Source organism: Ovis aries, chromosome 12 (genome assembly GCF_016772045.2).
Source record: "Ovis aries strain OAR_USU_Benz2616 breed Rambouillet chromosome 12, ARS-UI_Ramb_v3.0, whole genome shotgun sequence".
Classification (NCBI taxonomy): domain Eukaryota; kingdom Metazoa; phylum Chordata; class Mammalia; order Artiodactyla; family Bovidae; genus Ovis; species Ovis aries.
In genome coordinates this window covers 70,941,795-70,962,244 of record NC_056065.1, presented here as the reverse complement: position 1 = coordinate 70,962,244, position 20,450 = coordinate 70,941,795, and the positions used below count along the sequence as shown (strand labels likewise).

At 40.2% G+C, this 20,450-nt stretch overlaps 2 protein-coding genes across 2 annotated transcripts in view; one reads left to right on the top strand and one right to left on the bottom strand.

The window, feature by feature from the left end:
• Positions 1 to 9,323, bottom strand: part of INTS7 (integrator complex subunit 7) — a 79,499-nt gene extending 70,176 nt beyond the window's left edge. Inside the window, exons 1-2 of the mRNA XM_004013905.5 lie at positions 9,125 to 9,323; positions 242 to 371 (exon numbers count right to left, since the gene is read on the bottom strand). Of these exons, the coding sequence (XP_004013954.1) occupies positions 242 to 371; positions 9,125 to 9,218 (224 nt within the window). The 5' untranslated portion in view covers positions 9,219 to 9,323. The remainder of the gene's footprint in view (positions 1 to 241; positions 372 to 9,124) is intronic.
• A 207-nt stretch (positions 9,324 to 9,530) lies between these two features.
• Positions 9,531 to 20,450, top strand: part of DTL (denticleless E3 ubiquitin protein ligase homolog) — a 50,871-nt gene continuing 39,951 nt past the window's right edge. The window contains exons 1-3 of the mRNA XM_004013903.6: positions 9,531 to 9,725; positions 15,833 to 15,958; positions 16,746 to 16,844. Of these exons, the coding sequence (XP_004013952.2) occupies positions 9,674 to 9,725; positions 15,833 to 15,958; positions 16,746 to 16,844 (277 nt within the window). The 5' untranslated portion in view covers positions 9,531 to 9,673. The remainder of the gene's footprint in view (positions 9,726 to 15,832; positions 15,959 to 16,745; positions 16,845 to 20,450) is intronic.

The window sequence follows — 20,450 nt, the reverse complement described above, 5'->3', positions numbered from 1 at the left end:
CTGTCCCCCAAAGAAATAAGTACTCTCTGCCTTATACCCTTTACTTTGGCTCAAAATGCCATTAAATTTCACACCAAAATTTGTTGTGAATTTCCACGTGCGTCCACTAAAATGGTAAAAAAACAAAAACAAAAACCCATCATGTTGAAGTCCGAAAAGGCAAAAAGAATACAGACTACAATATAAAACAAAGAAATATGAACAAAGTGCTTTAGGACACCAAGGGCTTAAAAAGACTTACCCAACTCTGAAAACATCAGCTAACTTTAGGAATGCAGAATTGATGAGAATAGGGAATGGATACTTCTGAAAGAGCCTGGGAAAGCGGACAACTGCTTCACACTGTTCACCAAGTTTGCCAGATCTTAGACCTATGGGAACCATTAAAAGGGAAGAACAGATTAGAAATTTTTGACTATAGAAAGGCAAAAACAGCAAATACCAACACAGTATTACAGACTAAAATTTATTTACACAGTAAAATTACAATCATTCTTAACAATTAAAGTACAACAGTAACTCGTTATGTTTTCAAAAATAAAAATGACACATGAAATAGTAATTTTGGAAAGTGCCACCTTAAGATATAATGAAAGAGAAACTTTTTTTTTTAAGGTTGAATTGATAGAATATTTGGGGCCACAAGTAAATCTCAACAAATATGAAAGCACTGAAATCATATTATATATGTTCTCCATTACAACATAATGGAATTAAATTAAAAAATCAATAAGAGAAAATATTAAAAAATTTTCAAATATACTGGAAATTAAGCAACAGTTATTTAAAAAAACCAATAAGATGAACCACTGAAAGAATTAAAAGTGTAAAAGAAGAAATCAGAAGAGAAATTTAAAAGAGGAAAAAAAGAAACTCAATCCTTAATTTGCACCATATACAAAAATTAATTCAAAATGAACCACAGACCTAAGAGTAAGAGTTAAAATTATGAAGCATATAGAAAAAAGGAAGAAATCTTTGTATGCTTGTATTATGCAATAATTCTTAGATAAAACACAAAAAGTGGGCTTTTTAAAGATTAAAGAATAAGTTTAAACTTCATAAAAATTTAAAACTTATGTTCTTCAAAATATACTTTTCTGAATAAAAAAACAAGCCACATACTGGAAGAGATATTTGTAGAACATGTATCTGATAAAGGACTTCATTCACAGCTCTTATATCTCTAGAAAACTCAGTTTTTTAAATGGGCAAGATGTGAAGAGAAATTTCCCTACAAAGGAAATACGAATGGCAAATATAAGCACATGAACAGATGCTCATCATTATTAGTCATCCAGGAACTATAAATTAAAAACAACAGTAAGATACCACTACACATCCACTAGAATGGCGAAAAATTCCCAGTCCATCAACTGGTGAATGAATAAACAAACTGTGATATCTCCATACAACAGTCTCCTACTCAGCATTCAAGAAACTAAGATCATGTCATCTGGTCCTGTAACTTCATGGCAAATAGATGGGGACAAAAATGGAAACAGTAATAGACTTCGTTTTCTTGGGCTCCAAAATCTCTGCGGACAGTGACTGCAGCCATGAAATTAAAAGATGTTTGCTCCTTGGAAGAAAAGCTATGACAAACCTAGACAGTGTATTAAAAAGCAGAGACATCACTTTGCCAACAAAGGTCCATCTAGTCAAAGCTATGGTTTTTTTAGCAGTCGTGTACAGATGTGAGAGTTGGACCATAAAGAAGGCTGAATACCGAAGAAATGATGATTTCGAATTGTGGTGCTGGAGAGGACTCTTGAGAGTTCCTTGGACAACAAGATCAAACCAGTCCATTCTAAAGGAAATCAACCCTGAATATTCATTGGAAGGACTGATGCTGAAGCTGAAGCTCTAATACTTTGGTCACCTGATGCGAAGAGCTGACTCACTGGAAAAGACCCTGATGCTGGGAAAGATTGAGGGCAGGAGGAGAAGGAGGCAACAGAGGATGAAAAGGTTGGATAGCATCACTGACTCAACAGACATGAGTTTGAGAAAGCTCCAGGAGACAGTGAAGTTCAGGGAAGCCTGGGGTGCTACAGTTCACGGGGTCAGGAAGAGTCAGACACAACTTAGTGACAGAACAGCAGCAGCAAAAAAAAAAAAAAAAAAGGAACCCATTACTGATGCACAACATGGGTGGATCTCAAAATCATCATGCTAAATCAAAGAAGTCAGACCCAAAAGACTACTCTATGACTATATATTACATGACATTCTGGAAAAGGCAAAGCTATGAAGACAGAAAGTGGAAAGTGGTTGCCGAAAGCTAAAGAAAGACTGACCACAAAGGGGCATGAGGAAGTTCTAGGGGTGAAATATTCCAGGCAGTGGTTTCATGACTATATACATTTGGTGAACTTTATTACAAACAAATTATGCCTCAATGAATGATTCCTTTTTTTTTTTTTGGTTGCACTGCTTATGGGATCTTAATTCCCAGATCAGAGATTGAACCCAGGCCCTCAACAGTGAAACCATGGAGCCCTAAATGTCGGACCACCAGGGAATTCCCTCAATGAATTTGATTTTTCAAAAATCCAACAAACAGTTCATGTTCAATCCTTAAAAAAATCCATTAAGAATGAATATCCTGATATGAAATTAATAGTATCACCTTCAAATAATTTTTATTATTTTGCCACTTATAAAATGCTGATTATATCTGTACAAGAATAAGTGCCCATGAATAGTTCTGTTCAGTAAAGTTTGTTCATTGTTTAAAAATGACAAAGGAAATATCTGGGGTTGAAACAAGGACTGTCGCTCGCCATTCAGTCTTACTGTAGTCACTGACCTACAGTACACCCTGAAAGGAATTCAGCTTAAAGAACTAAATGAGGCACTCTGTGTTTTAAGGAAAACAGGCCAAACATGCACTTAGGCAGTTATATTTCAGGGGAAAAAAGTTTATGAACCCGGAGTCCTGCATTTTCCCACACTTAGAAAAGCACTGAAGTCATTAACTGAGATGTGTGTTCCTTGAAACTGTCAGTAACCTACCGAGATGTCCGCCGGCTTGCACATACTCCTTAGTCATAATTGCATGATATACTGACCTCTCCCCCTGAGCGATTTCTCAGAGCTTTCTGGAAAGCTGTCTCCAGGGCTATAGTCCTCAGTGAGACTCTGACTGAAACTGAACTCACCGCCCGTACACTGTGCGGTTGATTCCCAGTGGACTGAGGGCTCTTTCCTGGGTGCCTCTTTGTCTCAATGTGGAAGACTTACAAAGTAAATGTGCACACGCAATTTCTACAGCTTACTAATGAATTCAGTTCTGTAGGCACGCTCAGGTTAGTTATCTGGTACTGGGAACATATTTCCTCATAGGAAAAAAAAACAGCACCGTCAGTACTTAACAGTACTCTGTAATCTAATGGCTGCTTATAATAAAAGTTCTTAAGGGAAAATTAATTCAAAATTAATTTCTAACTGAGATATTCAGAACATATCCCTTCTTTGTCTGCTCCCCTCTCCCTACACACCTCACTCACCAACTTCCATACACACAAGAACTGCCACTAGGAGCTCTTGGAGTCTTCTTCCCATTAAATACACTAAGCGCCAAAACAGACCTTCTAGGTGACTAGCAATGGCTCCTGAAGCCTTGAAAAGGCGGTCAAGGGACACAAAGCCGGGGCAGTGAAGGGAAAGAAAGGCAAGCCTCAAGACAGAGGTGAAGGCAGAGAAAGGAGAGATGTGCGCTTGTGTACATGCGGCGGGGGAACGGACTGCTGGGGGAACCCAGAGCAACTGGGTTTGCTTCCTTCTCTCTCTCTCCCTGGTTGAGTGATGCACATGACAGCAAAGTTCTGTTTGTAGTAAATCAACCTTAGTTGGGATGAAAAAGGGAAAGGAGGAAGTAGCCTAGGCACAAGGAGTCTCTTCAACAGAAGACAATCCACTTTACCTTCCCTTTAAAACAGAATCTCAGACCAATTTATTCAAACTGATTCAAAATGTGCCAAAGATAATTTTGCATCTGCCAGAGAAATATTCTGATTTCTCTAGTGTGGTCAATTTTTATTTAAGATAGACCATTTATTCCTGTAACAGAGCCTTGGGTACATGAGCTAAAGAACAGTAAATGTCTTGCTTATTTTCTGATATGAGAGTCTTATTATGAGAGAGGAAATGAGAAGGTAGGGTGCAAACGAGAGAAATGCATTCAGTTCAGTTCAGTTCAGTCCCTCAATCATGTCCGACTCTGCTTAGCCACACCTAAAAATGAATCTGTGGATTTCAACAAGAACCAAAGAAGGGTCTTGAATTTTTGGATCAGTTCTCACAGCTGGCCAAGGGATCACTGGCTTTAAGAAATAGTCCATTATAATGCTTGTTTTTATGTGACTTTGAGTTAACAGTCTGACCTTCACCTCAATTCTATTATACATGATCTTAGAGGTCCACGGGCTTCCCAGATGGCTCAGTGGGAAAGAATCCACCTGTAATTCAGGAGATGGGCTCGATCCCTTGGTCGAGAAGATCTCCTGAAGTAGGAAATGGCAATCCACTCCACTATTCTTGCTTGGAAAAGTCCATGGACAGAGGAGGGTCACCAAGAGTCAGACACAACTGAGCGCACACGTGCCAAGGCCAAGAGGTCCACCTCTCAACACTAAGTTTGGTCTGGTAGTACAGATTCTTAAAGAGAAAGAATTTGACTCAGTGTGGATCACATGTCCATTTCTGAATCACTTATGGCACAGAATTAAGTCACTTGGTACAATCTTGGCTGCAGAGATCTCCCTCTTTGGAAGGGGATATGAGGATACTTGTAAGGCCTCACATTTATTTATCATGCCAACTACATCTGTGCCAATACGGACAGTGTAAAAGCAACCTGTGCTCTTCTTCAATCTGAGAATTTAGATGTTTGCCAACATAGGTGACGTGATAGCATCTAAGGGGAAAATAAGGGAGACAAGACAGTTGTCCTGATTGACGGCATCCATATCAATTTCTTCACTGAACATACCGTCAGGTTTTCCATGCAGCATTAAGCTCACCAGCACCTCGGCCAGCAACTCCAACCCCTGCACGTCCTCCTTTCTCATCGCCCAGGCACAGGAAAGGCAAACTGCTCTCTTCTCCATTGCTCTTTGATCTCATCCCTCCCAAGACCAACCTCACAGAAAGCAGGCAGGCTGAGTGGTGTCTTCTACAGCAGCTTCTCCTTTCCACCCAGGGTGGAGATCTTGTGTACCTTTTCCTAAATCATCAGGACACTTCCCATCAGCTGACTTAAAAATCTTTAGACTGACAATGTTTAGTGAAAAAGTTACACTAACTGAATAAATTATGTGAAGTATGTCCTTTGTAATGCCTATACTATAGAAATGATGTGCTGTATTACGAAATGTCCAATATACATAAGTTGTACTTGATTTAACACTTAACTCTGTTTGCTTTGTCTTCATAGCTCAGGCAGCATGGTTATCAGCTTAAAACTTTAAAAAGGGGAAGGCAAAAAGACCTCTACATAGGAGCGAAAGTCATCCTCAAAAATGTAAACCAATCCATGTCAGTCCTCTACTTAAAAACTTCTCAATGTCTTCTCATAAAATCCAAACTTCTTGTCCTAACAAGGCCATATTTAATCTAGTCCTGTCTGATTCCTTAGGTGAGCTTTTTTTTTTTTTTCCATAGGTAAGAAGTAGATTTATTCAAAGAGAAACACACTCCATAGATACAGTGTGGGCCTCGACAGAGGGCAAGTGCTGTGGTCTTGAAATGTGGCCATGGTTAGTTTTTCTGGGCCGGATAATTTCATAGGCTAATGAGTGGGAGGATTAGTCCAACTATTTGGGGGGAGGGGAGATTTCCAGGAATCAGGCCACTGCCCACTTTTTGGTCTTTTTTTAAAAAAACTTATTTATTTGTAATTGAAAGATAATTGCTTTACAATACTGGTTTGATTTCTGCCATACATTAACATGAATTAGCCATAGTCTAAGTCCCTTCCTTGAACCTCCCTCCCTCAGGGGAGGTTCTTAAAGCTGTTTTGTTCACTAATACAGCTCCAAGTTTAAGTGCCTATCACAATGCAGGTGATTAGTAAATATTTATTAAATGAATTGATGACTATTATATGAATGATTATTTTCCTGTGTTACTAACTACATCCTAAACAGACATTCAATCAGCTTTAAAAGAACATCCATTTATTCCTAAAGAGATCAGAAATAAATATCTTACTTCCATGCTTGCTCAAAATGCTCAGAACAAAGTGCAACAGTCATAACCATATAACAGGTTATAAAATGGCAATATTTCCCAAGTGGGTTTCTTGACACTCGTGCTACAGATACTTTTCTATTATGGACTTCAACTATCACATCTGTATATCTAACTGCCTACCCAACATCTCCACTTGAATGTCTAAGCGATAGCTCAAATTCAATAGTCCCACAGCGATCTGATTTTCATCCACTCGGTAAATGACCATATATACTTCCAATACTGACCAAAAAAAACCCAAGAAACCTCTGAGTTTCTCCTGACCTCTTATTCTCACATCCTCAACTAATTCATTAGCCAATCTTGTTGGCCCTACCTTCAAAATACATACATAATCTCAGCACTTCACACAGCTTCACTATAACCTGGCCCAAGCCACTCTTCTCTTCTCCCTGGATTATTACAATCACCTCCTCTCTACAGCAGTAGCCTCGCTGCTATCTGTGTGGCACCATGTATTCAAGCAACCCCAGACCAACTTCCACCTGTAAAATAACTGGGTTGGTCAAAAAGTTACTTTGCGTTCTTCTGTAAGATGTTATGGAATAGAATAACATCTTACTTCACCCAAGGTGCTGCTGGGAGGATTAAACATGATCTAGGACTGACACCTGGTTTATAGGTAAACACTCAATAACCATCTATACACTTCTTACAGGTCTAAAATATTCCTATTTCAACTTTTGGGAAGGAAAAATTGTGTTACATTTTTTTCTTACCACAACTGCAAGTTTTTAGGAATCAAATAATTCTAGAGCCCTCATTTCTTCAGAGTCCCATCCCAATGCTGTTCTACACTACTGCTCTACTCTCATTATGGGATGAGTCCACCCAGACCACAGTGGTAGAAAATCTCTTTAGAGATTTAGTAGAAATATTAGACATGTAGACCTGCAACTCTTATTGGGGAATAAGGAAGGAATTAACAGAATGGGGAGGAAAAGGTTATGCAGTGTTTAAAAAACACATCTGATATTATGATTTTCTATTTCAGAAGGAAAAAGCCCTATAGTTTTTCTTAAGAGAAAGCAAAGCTCAACATCATTTTCTTGGATGATGGACTTGCACTACTATGACTCAACCAAAGGAATATCTCATTGGAGTGTTATGAAATTTTCATGTTGATCAAAGGAAGTTAAAAGTTTGTTTGTTTGTTTTTAAGTCTGAGAAACTCTTATCTGGACCAACTGCACTTTAAATGTCTACAAGGTAAAAAAAAAAAAAAAAATTGAAGTCCCAGAAAAGTTAACAAAGTGTCCAAGTCAGAGGGCTGGGAAGTGGCTCCAAGTGGACTTAAAAATCCTTCTAACTGCTAGTCCAGTTCTTAACATATTACCCACTGGCTACAGTTAATTAACTGTATACCAAGTGATGTTTCCCCCATTCAATAAAAATAACAAGTACACTGAAACAATAGAGTAACTGTAATACTTTGAGTTCTCTACTAAGAAATACCTGCCCTTGCCTTCCAAATCCCTCTCTAAAAGATAAGGCAAATCTCTTCTGCATTTAATAAGGACTTTTTTGCATACTATTACATCACTTAATATTTACAACCATTTTGCCAGCTCAATGGTATTTTCCTCATTTTGCAGAGAAAAAAACCAAGATTAGGTTTGGTTAAATGACATGTCCATGATCATAAAACTAGCGAAACTAGAATTCAACTCAAGTCTATCCAAAGCTTCTACTACTACACCAAGCCTGTCCCATCCCTTCATTGCCATAAGGAAACTGAACTCATTTGCAGAGAATGTGTGTGAAAGTCGCTCAGTCGTATCCGCCTCTTTGCAACCCCAAGGACTATACACACTCCAGGGAATTCTTCAGGCCAGAATAGTGGAATGGGTAGCTTCCCAACCCAGGGATCCAACCCAAGTCCCCCGCATTGTAGGCAGATTCTTTATCAGCTGAGCCACAAAGGAAGCCCAATTAAATAATAACTAAGACTTTATTTTACAGGTTTTTAAGATGACTCTGTTTCAGAGATGTTAATATGTGAAAAAATATGTATCTTAATGGATGAAATAGGATATGTGATGTCTCACTTATTGTATTTTTAGGACTTAATTGTAGTTTCTCAGAAGTAACACTACTTTATTGATAGGCTTCAAATACCCCCTTTAAAACTACCAAATATAGGAAATATAGTTAGAAAATCATCAATCATACACAAGTTCCCAAGTAAGTCCGGATTCTCTAATCTTTCCATTGATCTGACCCTGCCCTTAAAGTACATTGCTTTAATTACACTAAGCTTGCGCCACAAGCGAAGCCCAAGAATACTAGCGTGGGTAGCCTATCCCTTCTCCAGCGGATGTTCCGGACCCAGGAATCGAACCTTGCATTGCAGGCGGATTCTATACCAGCTGAGCTATCAGGGAAGCAGAGAATGAATAGGGGCTATGCTTTTCGGATGTCTTGGCCCTATTTTTGACCTGCCTAGTAACCGGCAGGTAAGAATTACAGAAATTAAATGAATCGCTGTAAAGTCGGTGCAAGAAGCAGCAGTCTTGGTGAAGACCTGGTCTTAACTGCACATACTGAAAAATAATTTCATAATTTCAATACAGCACTTTTAGAAACTGCGTGGAAAATCGCGGGGCTGTGCCCTCAAGCGGTCCAAGCGAGCCTTTAGCGGGAGCTCTCTACTTTTTCAGCTGTACAAGGCCAATCAAGCAACGCTGCCGTTTTCGGCCAACCTCCCAAAGCCGCGAAAAGCCCTGGGCTCACCAAAGGCAAAGGCGCCCGACCCCGCCCCGCCCAGGAAGCACCGCGCATGCGCCTCCCCAGCTTCTCGCGCGGCTACCACCGCCTGGTGGCGCCACTTCCCCCCACACACGCGCAGCCCGCTCTTTCGAAATACCTTTGTCTAACTCCATAAGGGCAGAGTTAGCATCCAGCTCCTGTTCGCCATAGCCGGCATCTGCCAGAAAAGACTTAGTTGAGTTTGACGCCATGACCCATACAGTTACTCGATTAGCCTATTCATAGAGATTGCAAACTCGGCCCCACCACCGCCATCTTCTTCCACCACCTTCTCGCGGATTTTTCCTCCGCGCTCTGTCAAGCCGTGTTACGCATGCGCCCTGGGCTCCCTGCCGTTCGCCAGCGCCCCTGCGGCCCCCCGCGCAGGCGCTCAGGGAGCTCTGGAACGCTAGGTTCCCGCGGCTGGGCGAGAAGGAGGCGGGGCTTCGAAGGGGGAAGTGACTCGTACGCTCCCGGACGCCGCTCCGAGAGCCAATCAGAGGGCGTGACGTCAGTTTGGCGGGGAGTTTGGTGACCGGGGCTTACAGTGGCGGGAGTTGGAGGCAATAACTTAGTCGTGGTCTAAGGGGCGCAGGATACAGTTTCTGCTGAATCTGGAGGCATTTCCACGGCTTTTTCCTCAGTTGAGCGTTTTCCTCCGTCCCAGATGCTGTTCAATTCGGTGCTCCGCCAGCCCCAGTTTGGCGTCCCGAGAAATGGTGAGTAACGGCCCTAACCGCTGTTTCTTGCCGGCGGGATTCACCTCCCCCAGAACAACTCCTCGGACCAATGCCGATTTCAGTTCAGTTTCCCAGCCGCCGAGTTCTCCCCCAGCCAGAATGAGTTCGTACTAGCTAGGAATACTGAAGAAAGCCGCACTTTAGTGCCCTCGAGATAGTTTTCGTCGTAATCGAGGCTTTTTTTAGTCGTGTAGGCTGAGGGAGGGAGGGACGTTGAGTTAACTGACCTCCATTACGGTTTATGTCTGTTTTGCACGTTAACTGGAAGACGCGTGCATTTGAGAGTGTTTGGCTTTCTGAACGAACAGCTGTGTGAGATCGTCAAGGATCGTACGCATTGATTAATTCATTCATTTGTAGTGGAAACTTAGTGAGCCCTACCGTTTGCTATATACACCAGAGAATAGGATCGGCTCTTAAAAAGAACTCAGTCAGGCAGGGAAAACAGAACATCTGCTTCTAGCATGGTCAGAATTTTTTCTTCCTGATTAATTCAAGGGTATAAAAATTCGTAGTAATACAGTGAAAAATGCCCGTAAGCACATTTCCCACAAATGACCACTATTAATAGATTGAAGTATTTTATTCCAAAATGTTTTTCAATGCCAGAAGTAGGAAGTATTGTTATTTATGGAAATGGGGTTAAAATGTTTTATCTCTTTACTTTTACGATAGAACTTGGAAATACTTCCATGTTAGTATATAGGCTTCCAATTTATTCTTTCCAGTTCTTGAAGTTCCTTAGGTTAAAACATTGGCAATAAGAATTTTGAGCTTTAGGTTTGAGTGTCATCAACCTGAAACTTTCTGGTAAGTTTTTGATAAGGGAGTTACCACCCAGACTAAGGTTGGCTGCAAATGAAATCTCATTCATTTAAAGATGAACAAGGTCTTCTTTCCCCTTGAAACCCGTGTGGAAAACAGAAAATGTGAGAAGTGAGCTTTTTATGTTTAAGGCATAGGTCTTGAAAAAAGATATTGAGAAGACTGGTGAGTAGCTCATCAGCTTCCTTCCTCCAATCTAAAACTCTACCATCCTTATCTCTTAGACAGTCTTTTAAATTATACTCTAACAGCCTCTCCTTTCTGTCTCTGCTGCGACCTTGCTTTACTTCTATATCCTTTATGTCATGAATGTCAGTATAGCATGGTAGTTAAGAGCTCTGTCTTCCTAATTTCACCTCCACTCCTTGCTTGTCTGTGTGACCTGGAGCAAGCTATGTAGTCTTTCGTTTGAAACAGATTTCTTCTCTTAACTCTACATTCTGTCTGTCAACTTTATCTCTGATTCGTAAATATTTTTCCGGAAAGGGTAAATTTCCCCCTCTACGCTGATTGAGTATATATGGCTGGACTAATAACAAAATAGACACAAGAGATTAGCAGGAGAAAAACAAATTTTAATTCATGTGCATGGAGATCTCATAGAAATGGTACCTAAGAAGTGGCCAAAGCAGGCAGCTTTTATACTTTTCAGACCCCAGAAAAGGCAATAAATTTGTGAGGAATTGACAGGACAAAGAACTTAAGTTTGGGATACGTAATTAGTAAGGAATCTAAACAGAGTTTGGGCTTGAGGTAGTAAATTAAAAGAAGTTACAAGGTTTGTTTACACAGCCTTCTTGGCTCTGAATTTCCTCTCTGTCGGATAAGGGTGACCTTATACCTCCAGTTGCAAGGAGTGCACCTTTCATAGGAGAGATTTATTTCCTGCCTTTCAGGGAGACAGGAAGGTTAGGGTTTCCTTCTTGCATCAGCTGCTTCTCAAGCAACTTCAAAATAATCAATATGCTGTTATGGTATGTTTTGAGACAGCCCACACCAAGCCCCCAAATACTCATTCATTGTTTTGTGTTTAGGCGCTGAAATTCATTCATTGTTCTATATCATGCGCCAAACTTTGTAGGACCATCTTTCTCCTTCCATGATATATCCTAGGCCCCTTTTCTGTTTCTACCAACTCCCATGGGTGATCATAGCTGTAACCAGGATTTCTTCCACTATTACCTGCAACCTTCTATTCGCTTTACATCTATTTCTATGAGAGGTGTATAAGCATCTTCATCCAGGTGGTCAGTCCCAGAAACATCTCAAACTCATGTAAACTCACTTTTTTCTCTAACCTGCTATATTACCTAGTTTAGGAAATGGTCTCATTGTTATAAGCTGGTCTTCACAGTCAGAAACCTGAAAGTCAATCAGAATTCCTCCATTTTCCTCAAGATACCCTTTCGAGAAGTTCCCTTAAAATCTCCTGAATCCTTCCTTCTCTGTGTCTTCTTCGCTGATTTTGCCTCTTCACATATTTTGGATCTATATTATGCTTATCATTCTTTTTCCCTCAGTTGGGCCTTTATACCTTCTTGTCTGGACTATAACAAGTCCCTTGAATGGTCTCTTAGTTTCCCTCTTTCCAGTTTATTTCCCATATTGCTGCCAATGATCTTTCTAAAATGAAAGCTGATTACTCTTCTGTGTATTTTTAAATTGATCTTGAAGTTTTCTTTAAAAGTTTAAACAGATGCAAAGGATATATAATTTCTGACCATATTGTGTTTACCTTCTTAAATGAAAATGCTGTGTCTTTAAACTGTCTAATAGACTGTAAATACTATAGTAATGATTTAATAATCACATCAACCATTTTTTAAAGTATGAACTGCTAGATATTCTACATAGTTGTTTTTTTCCCTTGAATATATTTCCACTTTATTTTTCCCACAGATTTATCCTAATGTAATTTGACTTTAAGCTTGAAAAGTCATTTTTTTGATCACCCTATCTTACTCTGTAAAAAACTGTTTTATAGATTTAAATCGTTTTAGAATCGTTTCTAAATCGTTTTAGAACAGAGGCTTTTAAGGACTGCCTTTCTGTCTGTAGATGCAGATTTGTGAACTCTACAACATAACTAATTTTTGTATTCATATTATTCTTTTAGTGGTCTTTAAAGGCAATGGCACCCCACTCCAGTACTCTTGCCTGGAAAATCCCATGGGCAGAGGAGCCTGGTAGGCTGCAGTCCATGGGGTCGCTAAGAGTTGGGCACGACTGAGCGACTTCCCTTTCACTTTTCACTTTCATGCATTGGAGAAGGAAATGGCAACCCACTCCAGTGTTCTTGCCTGGAGAATCCCAGGGACAGGGGAGCCTGGTGGGCTGCCATCTATAGGGTCGCACAGAGTCGGACACGACTGAAGTGACTTAGCAGTAGCAGTAGCAGTTACAGTGATATCTGGCCTTAAGGTAATGCCCCCAGGAGTAATGACTAAATCTGAGTTGAATTTCTTTGCCTCCTTTGTATTCCTTTAGGTTATTTCTGTGAACCTGCAGAACTAGATTTGTGTGAGATTATTTAGGCTAAGATGTCTTCTCCAAATGACATTTTTTATTTTATATCACCAAAAGTAAGAATTGAGAGTACTGTAAAATATGAGTGAGTTTCTTAATTATTTAGACAATTCTCTAGATTGTAACTTCATTGTTTCCTCCGATGCTTACTATATTTGGTTCTCAGTAACTGTATGCTAAATGAATGTTTTATATATTTAAAATATGTTAACCTACATGGCAAAATGGTAAAACAAAACCTTGTAGATGGTTTACTATTTTAGGACCATAGTACATATCAGGTCTCTGACCCAAGCAGAGTAAGCTTTCCCTCCACTCTGAATTTCTTCCTCTTTCATATATTCAGTGAGTACTTACTCTCCTTTCAAAACTTGTGTTTGATTTCACCTTCTTTAAAGACTTCCAGACCCTACCTACTACTGCTATTCAGGGCTTAAAATTGTTGTGATAAACTTTAAGATACTATGACTTGTTCCCGTTAACGTTTTAGAGTCCTAGAATTTCAGTGCTGGAAAGGAAAGAGAGAGTATAAGAACTAATATTTACTTGTGAATATGTTACTGGCATGAACTTAACAGAAGCAGAAGATATTAAGAAGAGGTGGTAAGAATACACAGAACTATACAAAAAAGATCTTCATGACCCAGATAATCACAGTGGTGTGATCACTCACCTAGAGCCAGACATCCTGGAATGCGAAGTCAAGTGGGCCTTAGGAAGCATCGCTATGAACAAAGCTAGTGGAGGTGATGGAATTCCAGTTGAGCTATTTCAAATCCTAAAAGATGATGCTGTGAAAGTGCTGCACTCAATATGCCAGCAAATTTGGAAAACTCAGCAGTGCCCACGGGACTAGAAAAGGTCAGTTTTAATTTCAGTCCCAAAGAAAGGCAATGCCAAAGAATGCTCAAACTATCACAGAATTACACTTATCTCACATGCTAGCAAAGTAATGCTCAAAATTCTCCAAGCCAGGCTTCAACAGTATGTGAACCTTCCAGATGCCCAAGCTAGATTTCGAAAAGGCAGAGGAACCAGAGATCAAATTGCCAACATCCATTGGATCATCGAAAAAGTGAAAGAGTTTCAGAAAAACATCTATTTCTGCTTTATTGACTATGCCAAAGCCTTTGACTACGTGGATCACAGCAGACTGGAAAGTTCTTAAAGAGATGGGAATACCAGACCACCTGACCTGCCTCCTGAGAAATCTGTACAGGTCAAGAAGCAACAGTTAGAACTGGACATGGAACAACAGGCTGGTTCCACATTGGGAAAGGAGTATGTCAAGGCTGCATATTGTCACCCTGCTTATTTAACCTATATGTAGAGTATATCATGAGAAATGCTGGACTGGAAGAAGCACAAGCTGGAATCAAGATTGCTGAGAGCAATATCGATAAGCTCAGATACGCAGGTGACACAGCACCCTTATGACAGAAAGCAAAGAACTACAGAGCCTCTTGGTAAAAGTGAAAAGAGGGTGAAACACCTGGCTTAAAATTCAACATTTAGAAAACTAAGATCATGGCATCTGGTCCCATCACTTCATGGCAAATTGATGGGGAAACGGTGACAGACTATTTTGGGGGGCTCCAAAATCACTGCAGGTGGTGACTGCAGCCATGAAATTAAAAGATGTTTACTCCTTGGAAGAAAAATTATGACCAACCTAGACAACATATTAAAAAGCAAAGACATTACATTGCCAACAAAGGTCCGTCTAGTCAAGGCTATGGTTTTTCCAGTGGTCATGTATGGATGTGAGAGTTGGACTATAAAGAAAGCTGAGCACTGAAGAATTGATGCTTTTGAACTGTGGTGTTGGAGAAGGCTCTTAAGAGTCCCTTAGACTACAAGGAGATCCAACCAGTCAATCCTAAAGGAAATCAGTCCTGAATATTCATTGGAAGGACTGATGCTGAAGCTGAAACTCCATTACTTTGGCACGTGATGCAAAGAGGTGACTCATTGGAAAAGACCTTGATGCTGGGAAAGATTGAAGGCGGGAAGAGAAGAGGACGACAGAGGGTGAGATGGTTGGACAGCATCACTGACTCAATGGACATGAGTTTGAGTAAACTCCAGGAGATGGTGATGTCAGGGAGGCTTGGTGTGCTGCAGTCCATGGGGTTGCAAAGAGTCAGACACAACTGCGACTGAACTGAACTGATGTTAGTGGCTTGATGTTGTGGGTTGACCAAAAAGTTCATTCTGACTTTTCCACACCACCTTACCAGAAACCTGAACAAACTTTTTGGCCAACCTTACGTTATTTCCTTTGACTCCGACCATCAGATTATGTGTGATGTTGCTAGTAACTTAAAGTTTGCAGTAATGATTTGAACTCTAGAAACTTAGAATTTTACTTGATAAGAATGGCTGTGGTAATCTTTGTGGTTATTTTTCGTGATTGTCACCAAAGGATGGGGGAAGGAGTAACATACAAAGGCCACTAGTGTCTTTCTGTGCTAAATACGTTTAGCAAGAGTCTTCATTTTTGATGGTAAGCCCAAAGCTGTATCTCACCAGAAGTTGAGAAGTGCTCTTTCATTTTTTCCTTAGGACCACTTAGGAAAATGTCTGAAACTGTATTCCAGAGGGCCATGGATAGTGAATAGATCTATAGTAAAATATATGAAACTTTTAAAAGTGAATTTTTGCCTCTGCATTTGTTAGAAGTACTGAAATGTGATGATATATTGGAATCTATAAGGAATTTTGTCTTCCTTTAGGATGGTCTTCACAGTACCCGCTACAGTCCCTGCTCACTGGCTATCAGTGCAGCTATAATGATGAGCATACTTCTTATGGAGAAACAGGAACCCCAGTTCCTCCTTTTGGATGCACCTTCTCTTCTGGTAAGAGAATTACTGAATAAGCAAGGTTGGTCAGAAATGATCTGGTTCACTCTTTAGAGGGAAATTATCCTATCTGTCTCTTTTAACAAAAAGTATATTAGATGGTAGAGTTTTTCTAATATCTCCTCTCTTCTCATCTATAAAATCTACTTTAATCTCTGTGCATAACTATATATTTCTGCTAAACCATACGATTCTTATAGCATCATTTTTAGTTTGTTTTTATCTGATATCGGGAAAGGGTTACAAAGGTTCAACCATCATGTTGATCTCATTGAATCTGTCTCCTCTGCAATGCATTGGGGAACATATCACAGAAGTAGAAGTGCTTGTCCCTGCTGTTAAAAGTTTAACAGAGGAAAAGTAAAAAAGTTGAGGAAAAGGGATATTAATTTAATAGGGTTAGCCTGCTGGAGGCCTATGTCATATGCCCCCCCTCTTTTTTTTTTTTTTTTTTGCCATTGGCCAGTATCACTCTTGTTTTGTTCAGGTATCACTCTTGATTCAGCTCCCCTTTAAATAAGAGATTATCTGAGGATTGGTGGTTTTTAGTCACTTACTAAATTAGATATTATGGCAAATTTTAAGCCATCTTTAACTCAGAAAAACCTCTACTGTACCAGATGTTATACGGGCAGAATTGTCTTGCCTCTTTCCGAACGGGTTCTTTGTTGTTTACCTTTTAGTTTTCAATTAATCGATATTATGTTGTTTATACATATATAGCTTTAAACTCAGCTTTAACATTTGTTCTTACTCTTTATTTTATTCTTTATTTCTTACGTAGCTCCCAATATGGAGCATATACTAGCAGTTGCCAATGAAGAAGGCTTTGTTAGGTTGTATAACACCGAATCACAAAGCAGTAGAAAGAAGTGCATCAAAGGTAAGTCAAGATCTAAAATATCTGTTTTAATATTTTTAATTCATAAAGCCTCAATGAGGAAATTAGGCTTTCCTGCATAGCTCAGTGGGTAAAGAATTTGCCTGAAATGCAGGAGACCTGAGTTTGATTCCTGGTTGGAAAGATCCCCTGAAGAAGGAAATGGCAACCCACACCAGTGTTGCCTAGAGAATCATGGACAAAGGAGCCTGGCAGGCTACAGTCCAAGGGATCTCAAGAGTCAGACATGACTTAGTGACTAAATCACCACCACAAGGAAATTACTATTTGAATAAATTCTCAGTGATACTCAATTTTGATTAAGTTTGTTTAGGGACCAGACTGAAAGTAAATGGTGGGCTGCCTTTCTGTCAATAACTGTTAACTGCAGCAAAATCTTTACTGAGAGTTAAGAACATTTTAGGATTAACGACAATTTTTCTTCCAAAAAGTTAAATTTTTTATACTTAATGTGGGAAAACATTGCTTTAAAATATTTATATTGAACAAGTATCTTTTAGGCATAAGGCAAAGTTCTGCTGACCTTAAAGAGATGACACTACCCTTATGGAAGAAAGTGAAGAGGAACTAAAAGCCTCTTGATGAAAGTGAAAGAGGAGAGTGGAAAAGTTGGCTTAAAGCTCAACATTTAGAAAACTAAGATCATGGCATCTGGTGCCATCACTTTATGGCAAATGGATGGGGAAACAGTGTCAGACTTTATTTTTTTGGGCTCCAAAATCACTGTAGATGATGACTGCAGCCATGAAATTAAAAGAGGCTTATTCCTTGGAAGAAAAGTTATGACCAACCTAGATAGCATATTCAAAAGCAGAGACGTTACTTTGCCAACAGAGGTCTGTCAAGTCAAGGCTATGGTTTATCCAGTGGTCATGTATGGATGTGAGCGTTGGACTATGAAGAAAGCTGAGCGCTGAAGAATTGATGCTTTTGAACTATGGTGTTGGAGAAGACTCTTGAGAGTCCCTTGGACTGCAAGGAGATCCAACCAGTCCTTTCTAAAGGAGATCAGCCCTTTGTGTTCTTTGGAAGGAATGATGCTGAAGCTGAAACTCCAGTACTTTGGCTACCTCATGCGAAGAGCTGAATCATTGGAAAAGACTCTGATGCTGGGAGGGATTGTGGGCAGGAGGAGAAGGGGATGACAGAGGCTAAGATGGCTGATGGCATCACCGACTCAATGGACGTGAGTTTGAGTGAACTCCGGGAGTTGGTGATGGACAGGGAGGCCTGATGTGCTGCAATTCATGGGGTCACAAAGAGTCGGACATGACTGAGCGACTGAACTGAACTGAACTGAACTTGGGAAAGACTAGAGATCGCTTCAAGAAAATTGGAGATATCAAGAGAACATCCCATGCAAAGATGGACATGATAAAGGACAGATATGGTGAGGACCTAACGGAAGCAGAAGAAATTAAGAAGAGGTGGCAAGAACTGTACAAAATCACTGCAGATGGTGATTGCAGCCATGAAATTAAAAGACAATTACTCTTTGGAAGGAAAGTTATGACCAACCTAGACAGCATATTAAAAGGCAGAGACATTACTTTGACAACAAAGGTCCGTCTAGTCAAGGCTATGGTTTTCCCATTGGCCACATATGGATGTGAGAGTTGGACTATGCAGAAAGCTGAATGGCGAAGAATTGATGCTTTTGAACTGTGGTGTTGGAGAAGACTCTTGAGAGTCCCTTGGACTGCAAAGGAGATCCAACCAGTCCATCCTAAAGGAAATCAGTCCTGAATATTCATTGGAAGGACTGATGTTGAAGCTGAAATTCCAGTACTTTGGCCACCTGATGTGAAGAGCTGACTCATTTGAAAAGACCCTGATGCTGGGAAAGATTGAAGGCAGGAGGAGAAGGGGACGACGGGATGAGATGGTTGGATAGCATCACTGACTCGATGGTCATGGGTTTGGGTCAGCTCTGGGAGTTGGTGATGGGTGGGGAGGCCTGGCATGCTGTGGTTCATGGGGTCACAAAGAGTCGGACATGACTGAGCGACTGAACTGAACTGAATACAAAAAAGTCTTAATAACCCAGATAATCACAGTGGTATGGTCATCACCTGGAGCTGGACTTCCTGGAGTGTGAAGTCAAGTGGACCTTAGGAAGCATCACTGTAAATAAAGCTAGTGGAGGTGACAGAATTCCAGCTGAGCTATTTCAAATCCTAAAAGATGATGCTATTAAAGTGCAACACTTAGTGTGTCAGCAAATTTGGAAAACTCAGCAGTGGCCACAGGACTGGAAAAGGTCATTTTCCATTTCAATCGCTAAGAAGGTCAGTGCTAAAGAATGTTCAGATTACCATACAACTGTGCTCATTTTACATGCTAGCAAGGTTATGCTCAAAATCCTTCCAGGTAGGCTTCAGCAATACATGAACTGAAAACTTCCAGAGGTACTAGCTGTGTTCAGAAAAGTCAGAGGAACCAGAGATCAAATTGCCAACATTGATTGGATTATGGAAAAAGCAAGGAAGTTCCAGTGAAACATCTACTTCTGCTTCATTGACTATGTTAAAGCTTTTGACTTGTGGATCACAACAAACTGGAAAATTCTAAGAGATAGGAATACTAGATCAGTACAAACCAGGAGGTAAGACCTGACTGATTCAAAATTGGGGCAGGAGTATGACAAGGCTATATATTGTTACCCTGCTTATTTTACTTATATGTGGAGTGCATCATGTGAAATGCCATGCTAGATAAATCACAAGCTGCAATCAAGATTGCCAGGAGAATAGCAGCAACCTCAGAGATGTAGATGATACCACTCTGATGGCAGAAAGTGAAGAGCAACTAAAGAGCCTCTTGATAAGGGTGATAGAGGAGAGTGACAAAGCTGGCTTAAAACTCAACATTCTAAAAACTCAGATCATGGCATCCAGTCCGCTTAATGGCAAATGAAGGAGAAAAAGTGGAAGGAGTGATCGATTTTCTTTCCTTGGTTTCTAAAATCACTGTGGACAGTGATTGCAGCCATGAAATTAAAAGATACTTGTTCCTTGGAAGGAAAGCTGTGACCAACGTAGACAGCATATTAAAAAGCATAGATGTCACTTTGCTGACAAAGGTCCATATAATCAAAGCTATGGTTTTATCAGTAATCATGTATGGATGTGAGAGTTGGACCATAAAGAAAGCTGAGCCAAAGAACTGATGCTTTCAGATTGTGGTGCTGAAGAAGACTCTCTAGAGTCCCTTGGACTGCAGGGAGATGAAACCAGTCAATCCTAAAGAAAATCAACCCTCAATATTCATTGGAAGAATTGTTGCTGAAACTGAAACTTCAATCCTTTGGCCGCCTGATGCGAAAAGCCAACTCGTTGGAAAAGACCCTGATGCTAGGAAAGAATGAGAGCAAGAGAAGAGGGTGTCAGAGGATGAAATGGTTAGATAGCATCAGTGACTGAATGGACATGAATTTGAGCATGGGAACTCCGGGAAATAGTGGAAAACAGAGGAGCCTGGCATGCTATAGTCCGTGGGGTTGCAGGGTTAGAAATGCCTTAGTAACTGAACAGCAACAACAACAAATTCAGGTGTTTGAAAAAAAACTCAAAGAAAAAAGGCTTTAGA